The following is a 16162-nucleotide window of genomic DNA, read 5'->3' as shown; positions in this document are numbered from 1 at the left end:
GGTTTTTATTTTCCTCACTGTATTAAATACATTGTGTTAACTGACGATCCTGAGGTGGCCGAAATTTCTCAGTAATCTGTATTTATTTAACAAACTTTTATCCTTAAAGGTTTGGAACACAATGCATTGTGCCAGTCTGATAGACAGGACTTTGGTTAGGTCACAATTCATGTCTATACAGAAGACATGAGCAAGAGAGGGATCTATTGTTTTCATAAAGCAATTACTATGTAAGAACTCCAATTCTGTTTGAGTGACTATCAAAATAACCATCAGATCACTGTGAAAACATTCAAAATACATTAAAACGTGTTGAAAGGTAATTTCCCCCATTGTTTCGATAAAAAAAACTTAAATATATTAATTTTCACATCAAAGCTACTTCCATGTGTAATTATTAAAAGGCTCTAAGGTGTATCTTGGTGTTTTCTTTCACTCTGGTCTAACATAGACAAAACTGAGATAGATACTCTACAAATTTGATGCTAGTCAAGACTAAAAGGAAAAACTCAGCTTTACAGAATATTGACTGTAGATGCCAACGAGGTTATTTGTAAACACACACTGAGTTTGCCTAAAGGAGTAAAGTGTTTGATGTTGTGCACAGAGGTGTGGAAACAAGCGTGTTTGGAGTGGCAAATGTCACCAGTGCAGAGGCCACCTCTCCTAGTGTAGACTCCAATAGACAGGAAAGCCAAGCATCGTAGATCGCAGACGTTACCAACACAGTCCACACGCTTCATGCCACTCTTGATCCGTACCTGGGGTGCATGAGGCGCATACTTCCGCAGAGCCAACAGGCGTGGAATATATTTTAGTAGAATAAAATATATGTTTCTACCCCTTCGCACTCAGAGCAGAGCGTTTCTGTCCAGTTACTACCGGGACCACAACGTGGAGCTGTCCAAGCTGCTGCACCGGCTGGGGCAGCCTCTGCCCTCGTGGCTGAGACAGGAGCTGCAGAAGGTGAGGTAGCGTGCAGAAAGCGGTGGAGGCAGAAAACAACAGGAATCTGTCCATGGACCGGCACGCGCCTCTCCTGAGCTCACAGAAGCTACCAAAAAGCTGTCAAACACATACCTCTTCATCAAGAAAAACAAGCGAGGCCCCTTCCATGTGCTGGCATGTGGATGACTGTGGGGATGGGGGCATATAGAGGATCTTTAAGAAGCTTCGCAGTCGATGGCCTTCCACTTTGTACCCGTGTGGAAGCCCAACAGCAACCAGTGTAAATTCAAAGGCAAAAACACTGGCACTGACCTGTTCCATTTCACACTAATATTTACTATTTTGTCTATCAACTAAAGTTGTATTTCTGTACATTTCTGGACCTCTGTTTGACTGTAAAAAAAATTATTTAATCCTGTGAAATATCTTCTACCATGATAAATGTCACAGTGTAAAATGCCAAAAATTGGGTGGGGAGCTGCCAGCATAGGCCATGACTGTGTGAGACCCAGAGACTGGGAAGCTATGTATAGACTTTGTCTCCACTAAACAGAAGCAAAAGATGGCGCTGGAGCCAGGGCGGTGGCTGCTCGTGTACAGTCCAGTGTGCTTATGGAGCTCTGTATGGCAGACTTGTTAGCCAGTAAATAGAAAACATTTTTACATCAGAATAGTGAGTAACAATGGAAGAGTGCTGACTAAATTCTCTGAGAGAAAGAGAGATGGCATCTAACGGTATGCCATTGAGAACGCTATGCTTTCCCACGGTAAGCGGCGGGTCTATCCTGGTCACCTTCAGTTCTGCAGGAAGGGGTCCAATCTGAGACACACAGACCTTTAGATGTGCAGAGAAGCTACTGAACAAACTGCACTGACTGAAAACTAAGGGCAGTTTCTTGAGGTGCCTCACTAGAGAACTCAGACATAAGCTGTTGAGAAGCTGCGCTTTCCAGGTGACCCCACAGGAAATTAGATTATGTACAGGTTTATGTAGAAATGAATTAATATGCAAATTATTTGAGACGCTTCTTGTACTACTAAAAGGTGGAGACCAAGTCGAGTCCAGTTTTGAGAATGTCTCATATACCTTCCACACCCCTGCCCGACAGCGAGCGTAGTCAAACGTATGAGCGTCTACCAAAAAAAAAAAGCACAAAAGTGCAAAGAGAAGCCTGGCTCCTGAAACACATTCAACTTACATTAGATATATGACGAGCCAAGAATTCAAAACAAGAGTACAGTAGGGCATACCGTCCTGTGTTAATATTTACTTAATTTTGTATTGTAATTGACATATATGTAAATATTAAGTAGTACATCCCCTCCTGTGACTACAGAAGCTCATATAAAGTATTTTACGAGATATGTTTAGAAAAAAAGATATACAAGAAAGCCAGTGGCCTAAAGATTTGGCTGTCATCCTAGTGCGTAAAACTGTACTCTTTCAGCTTTTTGCCCGTTAGAAAACAGGATGGGCAAGCTTGCTCTCGCTGTGTATTTCCTCATACACAGCACAGTTATCAACTTGTCTAAGGTTTTCCCGTGTTCTAATGTACTCAAAGAATACAGGGGTTTTTAAGCAGTTACTAGAAAGAATTGGACAAACAGCCAAATTTTAAGAACCCTGACTGAGAAGGCTGTGAAATCAATCTTCCCTCTGACGGCTGCAGCTTCGGAAGCATCACCTGCTAAAGCCAGCAGGACAATCATCCCTCACTTCCACGTCCATTCATTTTAAGAAAATTGGCTCAAGGGGGTCGTGAGGCCCGGTAGCTCCAGCTGTTAGAGTCTCACTGGCGACAGCGTGTCAGCTCACAAACGGAGTGAGAAAATAAGTTGACACGTGTCTCCACATTTGAACCTCCAGATAAATTGGCTACTGACATCCTTTAGTCTAGATGGACAGTGCCTTTAAAATAAATGGCGAAAATACCACATATAATGAATCAGATAAAAAAGAGAGGAGGGGTGTACGGAGACCTGCTCACTCACTAGCCCGTGTTGAATGCAGAGCCAAACCACAACCCTTTGAAAGGGTTTTGACCACACCGCACGTCAAAGAGACAGCTCCAAATTCTACAGGACACCCGCAGACTTCACACTGTGAGCTCCAGCTGGCTATTGTGCTATCCTAAAAGTAACAGAAATCTATGAGAAAAGAATGAGAGAACATGATTTCAAACTAGCTGTGTATAGAACTCCCTTTTTCATTGCTTATAATATGGGGCTTCCTCAGGAAGAAGTGAAATGGTTATTTCAATGTTTATAGCTATAATATTCTTGTCATTCACATTGAATGAAAATTATTAGGAACTTTTTTTTCCTCTGGGTTTTTTTTTTTTTTTAAATAAAAAAAGCCCTCACTATAATTCTAAAAGTGGCATGATTCCTCATATGTATAACAATAAACTGATAAGAAAATGAGGGTGTTGGGCCTGGTGATTTTAGATAATGAGCAGGGGACTTGTTTTGCTGGGGTTCAAAGGCACACCATTATGATTTCAAATGGAGGGATAATTGAAAAGCTTAGTAGGCAATGAGGAATTTCTGTTTCAGTTTTGCCTGCTGTGATTTTATTTGGCTCCAAATAGAACAACGCTGCCGCTTTCAAGACCCTCCTGGGCCTTCTCTCTGTGGCGTTTCGAGAGATATGAGCGAGTCCCTTTCACAGAAATCTAGAAAATTGTCTCTGCAAGGAAAACATAAAATGAGAAGAGGTAGATGGGATCCTCATTCCCCACAAACGTTCTCTGCTTGCATCTCTTTCTCTTGAAGACACTGGGCTTTCTCACATTACAACCCATCCCACCCCTTCATTATCAGTACCTGGACTACAGCTGGTTCACATTTTTCTTTCTAAGGCATGATGACAGGTTACATCCACTTCAGGACCAGTCAGTGAGCCGGTAATGAACCCACCCATCGGAGTATTCCTAGTTTAAAATAGCAACACTAGTGTGCTTTAAGAATATCAGCCCTGCGGCTTGGAAGCACTTACTTAAGAAACAACTCCTTAATGAAGCGGCGCTGAACCAGCAATGCCAATGTTTCTTTAATTTCAAATTACACTCTGTACCTGAATTCTGTCAATGGTGGCAACATCAGAGTTTCTTCCATCTTCATGTACGTGTGTTTGTGTGTGTGTGTTTGTGTGTATGTATGTATGTGTGTTTATATGTGTGTTTGTGTGTGTATGTATGTGTGTTTATATGTATGTTTGTGTGTGTGTTTATATGTGTGTTTGTGTGTATGTGTGTTTGTGTGTGTGTTTGTGTGTATGTTTGTATGTGTGTTTATATGTGTGTTTGTGTGTATGTATGTGTGTTTATATGTATGTTTGTGTGTGTGTTTATATGTGTGTTTGTGTGTATGTGTGTTTATGTGTGTGTGTTTGTGTGTATGTATGTATGTGTGTTTATATGTGTGTTTGTGTGTGTGTGTTTAGAATATATTCTAAGGGATTATCGTCCTCATTTTTTTTTTTTGAGACAAGGTTTCTCTGTAGCTTTGGTGCCTGTCCTGGAACTAGCTCTTGTAGACCAGGCTGGCCTCGAACTCACAGAGATCCACCTGCCTCTGCCTCCCGAGTGCTTGATTAAGGGTGTGCACCACCACCGCCTGGCTCTTCCTCATTTTTTGACACTTTTTATAATTCCTCCTTCCCTAAGAGATCTTTCTAAATAAGTTGTTGAAATGTTGCTGTTTCTAGTTTTAGTGATTTAACAATCTCTAATTTTAACTCTTAGAGGTTAAACTAAGAAACTCACAGATCCTTCCTGACTTCATCACACCTCCCAAACACCCTGTAGCTAACTAACTCCAACAGTCAGGAATCTTTGTAGGGGAAAGAGCCTCTGTGACTGACAATTCTCAGGAAGTGTGACTTCTGTGTTGACTTGGACATCTAATGTTTTCACTTACTTCAGACAAAGGCTGCTTCAATCGTGTGAAGTCAAACTGTGAACTTGTCCTTTGGCAATAAGGGAAAAGAAAAGTGTGGTCAATTTTCTGTGAAGTAGGCTAAACAAAATTAACTATTATTTCTGGGTCTTTCTGGGAGAGAGAGGTTAGTATGTGAGTTAGGGAGTTCAGGAAAGTAGACTGTCCTCCCCAGTATGGATGAAAGATGGGCAGCCCTTCTCGCCTCCCTGGCAACATCTCCTATTTTCCATCTGACTGGGATGTGTGCCAGTGCTCCCCATGGTTTTCGGCTTCACCAACAGAATGAATTACAGCAGTCTCCTGTGTTCAGACTTTGTAGCAGATACAAACATGTGTGTAAATCCTTTATTGTGTACCGTGGTGATTTGAATGAGAAATGTCTCCCATAGGATCCATATATCTGAGCACTTGGTCCCCAGTGATTGATATCATTTGAGGAGGGTAGGAGACCTTTAGGAGATGGAGAGGTGCTGGAGAAAGCACATCACTGGGGCCAGACTTAAGAGCTGATAGTTTGTTTCCAGTTGGCTCTCTGTTTCCCGTGTGTTCTCTGAGCTGTGAATTCCCATCTCCCTGCTCTGGCTGCCAGCTGCCATGCCTCATCCACCGCATCGACTCTCCCTCTGGCTCTGTAAGCCCGAATAAACTCTTCTGTAAGTGGCTATTGGTCTTGGGTTTTATCACAGCAAGAGAAAAGTGACCAATATAGTATATAGTCATAGTATGCACTACATTATAGTGTGTGCGCATGTGTGTGTGTGCGCATGTGTGTGCATGTGCTACATATCATCTCTGTTTCTCTGAAGAACCCTAATACCTACAGCGTAACACTAATTCTATCTCGGGAAACACCTGCGGAGGACCTTGTGAAGTGGTGCACCTGATAACCAAGAGCCGCCTCTCCCCATTTAGAAGCGCCACTGATTCCTTCCCTTTGTTCTCACCAATCTTTGTACGTGAGAATCCTCTCTATATTCAGTGCTCTCCATAAACATTGGAGTCAAATTCCTGCCTTCATTCCCTCGTATATGAAAGTTACTGTTAACCGTTTTTGAAGCTTTCCTCCATTCATCCTATAACTACCCTGACCTTTGAGTCTCTAACATTTCCTTGTCAATTGCCAAGAGAAACGACGAAGATCTCTTAGCTACTAAATTTAGAATTGGCTACATGTCAACAACTTACTTAGACCTCTTAAAGGAGGAATCGTGGACAATGCCAATAAATAAGGAGAGGCATTCACTTGCAAAATTCCAGTCAAATATCTTGTTTACCGTTACCTTAGGATTCTCCAGAGAAATAGCATGGGAAGGGCGGAGTTCTCAGAAAAAAACAAAACAAAACAAAACTGCACCATCCACTGAATCCCTACAAGGCTGATGAATGATTAAAGCTTCGCTGGCCACCAAAACGTTGTAGCGCTGCTGATTCAGAGCCTAATCGCAATTATCCTGGAATGTGTTCGCTCCCCTTATATGCATTCATGCATTCCTTGCCCACAGTAAATTTGAAAAGTGCCTTGATTTCTGACTTTTCTTGTCCTGTTACCACAGCGGAGCATGTAATTTGGAGCAGCCTCAGTCTGTATGCCCAGGCTGCGTTCACCCACATGGGATAAGAGGATAAACTACCTCTTACCCCTTTTAGGTGAGAATTACGTGTGTTTGTTTCGTTTTGTTTGTACTCATAATATTTAATAGATAGCTACATAGCGATATATAGGATAATTACACATATGAATTTACTTTTATAATTTTATATAAAAAGCTACAGAAGGAAAGGTAAGAAAATTACTCAGCAAAGCACCTGCCATGCAAACATGAGGTCCTGAATTCAACCTCTGGCACCCACATAAAAGGGAGGGATGGTAATGTTATCTGGAACCCTAGTGCTGGAGGAGACGGATGTGCAGGATCCTTGGAGCTCGTTGACCAACCAGTCTAGAAAAACCGATGCACTCCAAGTTCAGTGGGAGATCTTGTCTCAAAAAGAAATGTAGAGAGCTACTGAGGAAGACACCCAATATTTACTTCTGGCCTCCATAAACTTAACACTCCTACATACAAATACAGGTGTGAGCACTTGCACATGCATGTACACACACACTTACATATACCCATACACTGCACACAAGAGCTCTAAAACAATGCATTCATTCAAGCCTTAAGAGGCAGCCTAAAGTGGTGTAGAGTCAGTCCGGTCTGGTTGGATGTCGAGCATCCAGAACTGATCAATTTCTAGCCTAGGCAACTAGGTGGAAGTGATTCAATCTTCTTCCACATGGCCTGAACATTTTCAGCTTACTTTTTCATGCTGTCATCAACATTCACCCTTCCAGTCACCCCCAGAAACAATAGCCAGCCAGCCATCTGAGCATCCCATGTCCCAACCAAGCTGGCCAGTCATAATTTACCTAATGACCCCTTTCAAGAAAGTAAGGCAGATTTCACTAATAAAAGCTTGCAGTGGTTTCAAGTCCCCAGTACCAAGGGGAAGAATGTGCTCCCCACATTTTATACCACAGAAGACTAAATTGAGAAATTAGAAGCATTTTCAAAGCACACTGACTTCATGATAGTTTTTACACAAAACTCTCAGCATTAAGCCTCTTGGTTTTGACAGAATGCATTTAGTAAAGGAAATGACTGCTAATCTATATTTCTGGACCAAATATCCTGTTCAATCAACAACCAAAACAGCAAGCCAACTTCACTCTTACACTTTACTTATGATTTACAGAGTTGGACCAGGGAAGGGTCATCTTTTCTTTACTTGGTAAACAACATTCTGACCCTAAATTCTACTTCCTTTCAAGTTTTAACTGTTACTAGGGATTTTAAAGTGAAAGTGGGCTTCCATGGTCTCAACTCTGCCAACCCATCCCAATGTATCAATTAAAGAGACTGTAGGAAGAGTAAGTGGTAGAGAGTTATTCAAGGTGGCCACACTGGCAAGCAGGACTGTTACTGGTGTTCAGTGACATCTCAGTTCACCTTTAGGGTAGTAACATGAGGCTTAGGCTTGAGTAGAGAAAAAAGTGGAGTACAGGTAAGGTGGAGACAAGAGATAAGCTTAAGTAAGCCATCCTGACCAAGTGTGGTCCTTCTTCATCACTGCCTTCTGCTTCTTCAGGAGAGTCCTGAGAGCAATGTGCACCAGACATTAAGAACTACAGAGAATTGAGGCTGTAGGTATGAATCCTTCTCAAATGAAGGCTGAGCAACCCATCATCTTTATCCAAAATACACAAGGTTGGAAATACAGAATCCAGACCCTGTCTGCAGGTCAGTTGCCCTTGACTTTATTAAGAATGAGGTGTGGAAAAGATTGACCCCAAACTCTCAAAACAACCAGCTTGATGCTGCCTGAAAGATAGCTCAAGAGTTAGGAGCACTTGCTGCTCTTGCAAAGGACCCACGTTTGGTTGCTAGCACCCAATTTGGGCAGTTTACTACTGGAGTTGGAGCTTGTGATTCCAGCTGACTCCTCTGACCTCTGTGGGCACCAGCACTCACATGTACAATGTACATACATACACAGACATACACATACACAAATTTGTGGGGAGCCAAGGAAACCCTAAGTGAATGTGTATTATTGACAGGGACCAATGAATGGCACAGAGCCGTGGGGACTTGCAAAATCTTCCTCCAGGTGAAGATGGGGGAATATGGTAAAGCCTTCCTCTGGCCTAAGTACAAGCATTTATGACTGATAAACCAGTGTGGGCAAAAAGTAGTAACAATGGCAGCTTCTTCTTCCCAGATGACTAAAACCTGAGACTTCTCTAACAAAGACCTCCTACCAAGACTAACCCCTCCTTCCCAAGCTATATATAAGAAACTTGGTTCTGGGTCAGTATTGGTTGGTGCTGCTCCATCAGAGTGAACACAACTCTCTCTCTCTGTGTCTGTGTCTGTCTCTCTGTCTCTGTCTCTGTCTCTCTCTCTCTCTCTCTCTCTCTCTCTCTCTGTGTGTGTGTGTGTGTGTCTTTTCTTCATTCCCTCATCACCTCAGGCAGATTTTCAGGACCAAGGCATGCAGGATGTGGCACATATACATACAATTAACAAATAAACCTTTATTTAAAAAAAAAAAAAAAAACTAGCTTGACAAACAACAAAGAACACCAGATGGCCCCAGTTAATGATGACTCTGCCGAGGACCAAGGATGCCCAGGGACTTCATAACCCTTTCATCTCCCACCATTATTTTTCTCGTAAGAGCCATTCGTACCAGACAGTGGGGAACATGCCCTTAAGCGTTCTTGTTGACCCTGGACCTACAAAGTCAGTTTTAATGATAAAAGCCTCCTATGAACTGTGCCTATTAGAGGAGCTCAAGAAAGCCCCCAGGGCTGGTTTCCCAACAGCCTCTGGGCCATGCCCACCTAAACTCAGCTTCTGTTTGTACTGAATGTTCCATTACGAGGGAGAGATTTACTAAGGACGATTCTTGCCTGAGAACAGCGTATGCAGCCACAAGGACCACTTGAGCAGACCCTTCATCTGTAGTTATAAACCCTGAAGCCACCAAATTGTCACCCCATATGTATGGCTCCAAGGAAGGGGGCTCCAAGGAAGAGTTAAAACAGCTGTTAAAGTCCTTCAAAGCACAGTGCATGAGCTCTCCCTTAAGCAAAGCAATACTTTCAGAGGCTGGAGGCACTGGAGCAAATCCAAACCATGCTCCACACTTTTCTAGAAAACAATTTGATTCAGCCATGCCTGTCTCCTTAAAACGTTGCTAGTCTGCCAGTGTTTTTTTTTTTAAGTGCCAGAGCTAAGGAATATCATTTTATTCAATATCTACAAGCTCTTAGTAAAATTTCCCAGGACAATCTCCCCCACAATGCCAAGCCTTGCCTTGCATTGCACTTTTTCAAATTAGCACCACAGTGAAAATGGTTCACGGTCCTTGATACAAAGAGCTTTTGTGTTCCTCCTGCTGGGCAGTCACGGTTACTTTTTGCCTTAAAATGGACAGACCTTCCCTAAATCAGAAAGCACTCTTTAACACTTCAGAGTGGGTTCCTTCATTGGTGGTCTTTGGAGAGATATTGACTGCACTCTTGAAAACATTTCAATTAAGTCAGGGAACCCCGCCACAGTGTGTATGTAGATAACAGTGATTTCCAGTCTGACTTACAAGCTTTGCCTAGCAAATGCCAACCAATCCCTTAGTCACTTCATTGAACGCGGGGACAAGACCTTTTTCCTTGCTGTAACAAAATGAACTTAAGGAGCAAAGAATTGATTTTGGCCCATGGTACAGTCCCTCAACGTGGGGAGAGCAGGGTGAGAAGAGCATGAGGCAGCTGGCCCGATGGTGCCCATAGTCAGGAAGCGTAGAGATGAATGCTGGTGGTGAACTCCTCCCGCTTCTTGTTGAGTGTGAGATCCCAGCCCATGGAATGGTATCATCTACATTAATGGTGGACCTTCTGTCCTCAGTCAAATGAGTCTAGAATGTTCCTCGCAAGCATATCTAGAGCTTTGTCTCTAGGATCATCTTAGATCCCGTGAGGTTGACAGTCAACACTAACTGTCATGGTGGCCTGTTCTAAATTACAAGTCTACAAAGAACAAATTGTTTACCTAGGCTTCCAATTCAAGTACAATGACCAGTGTCTAGGGACCAATTGGAAAAGGGCTATTGCCAGCTCTAGATTCTAGGGCCTATAAAAAATTGTGAGGGTTCCTGGGGATGGCACATGACCGCAGCATAAAGGGGTGATTCAGGATTCACAGCAAAGCCTTGACAGGAGGCTTTGTTCGAGGCAGATCTTGTGCTCTTAATTTTATGTACAGGATGTCAAGCTGCTTTGAGGACGCAGAAGGACTTTCTGACATCTGTCCTTATTTGGGAACTGCTTAACTTAGCAAAACCTTTAAGGTGGTGACGAGGAATCAGGCTGGGGGTTCTTGCCAGCTGGTGTGTTAAGCTCCACACCCTTTAAATAATTCATAATAAAATTATCAAAATAAAGTGCAAGACCAACCACATGCCTGCCTTTTCAGCAATACTGTTTACCACACATTTCTTAGAAATCACAAAAGTCTGCCTGTTTCCTTCGACAAATGAAAAGAGGGCTTGAAGATGAAAGATAACCTTCCAAGGTTCCAAGTAACAAAGGTCAGCTTGTGAGCTCTGATGATCACACAGTGAGCATCCTTCCGCCTTCTCTCACAGCGTCAATGAGGCGTGTGGGCTGTGAGCCAGGCCAACTACATCCCAGCCTCACTTTTGATCAGTGCCTCAACCTAGTTCTCTGCAAATGAAGAGAATGACTTTGCATCTCTCACATAATGCTTTTTTAAGAGATAACGTATTTGTATGTTTATATGTGGTTATGCTCACCCGTGTATTCAACAAGCCCTGTAGAGGGCATTGAATCATTCAGAGACAAATACAGGCATTTGCAGGATGCCTGGCTTGTTAGATGAGTACTAGGATTTAACTCTGGTCCTCATGGCTGAGCAGGAGGAACTCTCTTAACTGCTGAGCCATCTCTCCAGCTCTTGCATGATTCTTAAAAGGAGTAGATAAGTTCGTGAACACAAATGTACTCGGCCAGAGTTAGCTGCAATCCACTACTACATCCAGGAGGCACAGTAAGTTACCATCATGAGCAGGTCCTTTCCATCTCGTGTGTCTGTTTTCTTATACAGCTCTATTTTGTTTAATACCTAGAAGAATTACTTTTTTTTTTAATTCTTGTTGAAGGAGCCAAATTCTTACTAATTTTTTATCAAATTTAAGTCCTGAATTCCAGGGTCCTCCTGAATTCTATTCTTTACTACTTATTTACATAGATTAGCATACAGATAAAAGGCTTTAAAGTAGAGAAATATAAAAATATATTAGTTATTTCCAGTATTAGTTTTAAATCTACTTGGTTTTCTAGCAGTTTGGGAGATAAAAAAAAAAAAACCTGCTAAACCTCATATAACTGCAGTCTCCTCACACACTCTCCAGTCTTTCTTTTGCTTTAGTGTAAGGGCAAATTAAGATTTCCTAGGGTGGAGATGTTGCTCAGTTGGAAGAGTGCTTGTCTCGCATGAAGTTTGATCCCCAGAATTTCTGTATCTAGCATGAAGTTTGAAGCTGATCCCCAGAATTGTTATGTCTAGCATGAAGTTATCATTGTCTAGCATGAAGTTATTATTGTCTAGCATGAAGTTATCATTGTCTAGCATGAAGTTATTATTGTCTAGCATGAAGTTTGATCCCCAGAATTATTATTTATGTCGATAAACAGTACTGGAAGAAAGAGAAGAAGAGACAGAGTTCAAACGTTCAAGATCAGCCTCAGTTACTTGGCAAGCTACCCTGGGGTACAGGAGGCTACATTTGATTTTTTAAAAAGAAAAAGAAAGAAAGGGAAGGAGGAAGGAAGGGAGAGAGGAAGGGAGGAAGGAAGGAAGAAAAAAAGAAGATTTTCTAGGTTCAACTTAAGAAATAAAACAAATTAATCAGTATAATCCTTGGTTTCTGACCAAAGAGAAAATGAAGTCTAACTTTCTAATTCAAAACAGTGATCATCTGTTCTAACTATAAATATTGGGTAATAGGAATTGGAGCCAAGGTTGGCATTTTATGTAAAATTACTTCCAATATAAAATCTGGAGGAAAAAAAAAACTGCATTCCCTTGATGGGAGGGTAGCATTTTGGCAGAGATACAAGAAAGATTTGGCCGAAGTCAAGAACTGTCAATTACACCGCAATACAATGTCCTACTTTCCTTTGCCAGTTATATGCAGATTTTTGTCATTTCCATCATCCTGGCTTTCTCATTTAAACAAAAAACGTTGAATTGTGCTTGCCCCATACAAACAGCACTGGTATTGTAAAATAGGATGTTTTGTCGCCCTCTAGTGGACGAGGCAGAAACATCACTTCAGTGGTCATCCCTTCAGATGCACTCCACATTAACAATGCATTAAACACTTCAGACAGTATCAGATGAATGAAAACCGGTACTTGCCAGCTTCATGTGTATGATGGATAGTCTTGACTGTCAATGTGACTACATCTTGAACTAAAATTATGGCTGGGTACACCTGTGATAGATTTTTTCTTTATTAAATCATTTGAACTAGGAAGACATACTTCTAATCCAGATCTTTGAGGTGAGAAAATCCATCTTTAATCCACAGCTTTTGAGGTGTGAAGATCTAGCTTTAATCTGGGCCACCCCTCCTGCTGGCAGTCTGTATAAAGGACATGGAAAAGGGAAGCTTGCCCTCTCTTTGCCTGCTTGCTTTCCCTCTTGCTAGCGAGTCCTTCCTTCCTTCGCTAGCATTAGAGCCTACCTACTAGCTAGTCATACACCGAAGACCAGCTGAGACATCCAACCTTGTGGACTGAACAATTACTGAGTTCATGGACCTTCCATTGGTAGAGAGCCATTGTTGGACTAACTGGTCCACAACCTGTACACCATCCTAATACAAAGTATTTAAGAGCACTTGCTGCTCTTGTGGAGGACCTCAGTTTGGTTCCCAAATCCTGTTCAGGCAGTCCACAGCTGCCTGTAAATCTAGTTCCAGAGACTCTGAGCTCCCTTCTGGCCTCTGCACTCATATACACAGACCCACCTGCAAATGCACACGTACACACAATTGAATATAAAATAAAATCTTACAAAAGAAAAGCGTGCTGTATTTTAGTTTTATTTGTAGGATATGTTCTGAAATTGTTGCTTCCTAATAAAAATCATGATTTTCAAAGATCACCATTTTCAAAACTCATTCATTATTATATAAAACAGAGTCCATGGGCAGATTGGCAGAGCCATTAGGAATGCTGACACTTTCGCATAATTATTCACAATAAATTAATCAATAAACCCATGTACAATAATAAATTATTGTATTTAATTCAAATGTTCTAAGGCTTTAAACACATGGCTAAATAATAGGATAATAGCACCACCTAGTGGCTATACAAAATTGATGTTTCATTTCATCCTGTTTTAAGTAAACATCAGTTTATCACTGCTCTGCACAGGTACAATGTCGTGGAAGGGATTTGGGGGATGGGCTAGTAGAGCAAATGTCTCACCCCATGAAGCATCTATGACGTATATTGTGACAATCAAAGAAACGCAGCAGGATTTCACAAGTGACCGTTAAATTTCCAAATGATTTTAATATGCCGGATGTGAAAAGCATTAGTAGTTTACAGATGTCAGACAACAAACATTCCCAAAAAATCTTTCATTTAAAATGCCATATCAAAGGCTGCATAAGTAATACTTTTCACATACATGAATGTAGCCAAAAAGGAAAGAAGAGTAAAAGAGAGCCTCGTAAATCATCTGGAAATGACAGAGAGAAAAAAAAAAAACAAGCTTTTGAGACGTTAAGCATTTATTTAATTGCACATGTGTGTAGCATCCTATCTTGCTGATATGTCTACAAATTCTCCAAGATCATTCTTAAAGTGACAGCTAATTTCTTACGAGAACACCTGAGTAGTGCATGAGTTCTAATTGTTCTTAATGAGAAAAACCTGGAGTCAGATATCAGGGTAAATGCTGAGAGATCAGAGAGGCAAAGGAGCAAGCCACAGCCAACTCTTACCTTGCTAACTCCTCAGCCAAAAAAGGAGTGAGCTCCTGTCTACTCCTGCCTTATATCCCTCTCTCTGCCCAGCCATATCACTTCCTGTCTGTCTGTACAGCCCTCCAGACCTCTATGGTTAACTAGTGGCTAGCTGGGCCCTCTGATCTTCAATTCAGGCCGGCTTTATTTGTTAGAATACGAACAAGTTATCCCCACACCTGAGCAATTCCAGTTAGTCTGGAGACACCAGAAGATACAGGTGCTTATTGATGTCTTAGTAAACATGCGGGATGTTCCCTGACGCCAAATGCTTACTCAGGAACTCTCAGTTTTTCTGACGCATTGTCATCTCCAGTTCCATTGATGCTACTGCCACATTCATCCTTTAAATTCCTTAAGAAATCGACGGAGCTCTTCCCCCTGCCACCTGACCCCACCCTTACCCCACCTGACCCCACCCTTACCCCACCTGACCCCACCCTTACCCCACCTTACATCAGCTGCACTGTTGAACCTATGCAGCTGAACACGTTGTGGAGAAAATCCACAATCAGGCTAGATTTGAATTTAAATTCATTCCAAGAATTCCAGTGAATTTCCACTGAATCCAAGAATCCTGCTATACATTTCTAAGTCCACTGATAATATCTTCCAATTATATTCTGTCCTTTCCTCTCAGATTTCTAGGTCTCCCTTATCCAAGCTAGAAGCTGATGGCTTTCCTTTGTATTGTCCTGAGAAAAAACAAACAAAACTTCAAATTGATAGAAGAGTGCTTTCAAAAGTTTGCGTCATTACTTCCAACCGCCAACCACCATTCAACCCCACCTGTGTTTCTGTGGAATTCATAGCTGTTCCCTCAGGCCAGTGGTCTCAACCTCCCTAATGCTGCGACCCTTTAATACTGTCTCTCATGTTGTGGTGACCCCACCCATAAAATTATTTCATTATGGCTTCGAAACTGTAATCTTGCTACTATTGGGAATCATGAATAGTGTGGTATCTGATATGTCGTGACCCAAAGACTAACTCTGGCCTTTGTGCATCTAAGCTCTCCTGAATTACCAGTTTCCATCTCCACCGTATTCCCGCTTAGAAAGCTCTCATCCCTCTTGTACTCAGTGCTCTGCTTAATTTCTCAGAATTTAGTCTCCCTCCGTGCTCCCTGCAACAGTGATTTAAAAGGACCCAAACAGCCTGTGTGTTGCCAGCTCTGAGGTTCGCTTTTCAGCCATCATCTGGCTTGTATCACTAACAGTGGATTGCTGTCCTTGAAAACCTTGATTTTCAGAACACATTTCACTGACTCTTCTCCCGACCCGAGTCTAGTCTCCATCTCCACTTTAAGTCCCTGTATTGTGTGTGTGTGTGTGTGTGTGTATTAATGTGAGTCCCTCCCCCCACTCTCCTTGTATATTACTCGATTGGTTTTTCCGCCCAGACCTCTCCCCAGAACGTCTTCACATTTCAACTCTTTCTGGTTAGGGCATGGTGGTGTTTTCCATAGCAGTTGCACCAAGTGACCGTCCCACAGGTGCCTGAGGTTTTCTTCCTCTGTAGTCGTCCAGAATTGGCCATTGCGTTCTCTTTTTATGACAGTTATCCTAACTGGCTTTAAATTGAATTTCCTTGATAGGTGGTGACACTGAGCATTTTCTCATGCACATTTCAGCCTTTGCATTAGTGCTCAAGAAATGTCTAT

The 16162-nt window shown here is 42.0% G+C and overlaps 1 protein-coding gene across 2 annotated transcripts in view; it reads left to right on the top strand.

Moving 5' to 3' along the window:
* LOC130889545 (bifunctional heparan sulfate N-deacetylase/N-sulfotransferase 3) overlaps positions 1–3863 on the top strand; it is a 126465-nt gene extending 122602 nt beyond the window's left edge. For both annotated transcript variants that reach the window (XM_057793354.1, XM_057793355.1), the window contains exon 14: positions 856–3863. In XM_057793354.1, the coding sequence (XP_057649337.1) occupies positions 856–975 (120 nt within the window). In that variant the 3' untranslated portion in view covers positions 976–3863. The remainder of the gene's footprint in view (positions 1–855) is intronic.
* Positions 3864–16162: the final 12299 nt, after the last annotated feature.

This window comes from Chionomys nivalis, chromosome 18, assembly GCF_950005125.1.
Source record: "Chionomys nivalis chromosome 18, mChiNiv1.1, whole genome shotgun sequence".
NCBI lineage: Eukaryota > Metazoa > Chordata > Mammalia > Rodentia > Cricetidae > Chionomys > Chionomys nivalis.
This window is presented reverse-complemented; position numbering and strand designations above follow the sequence as displayed.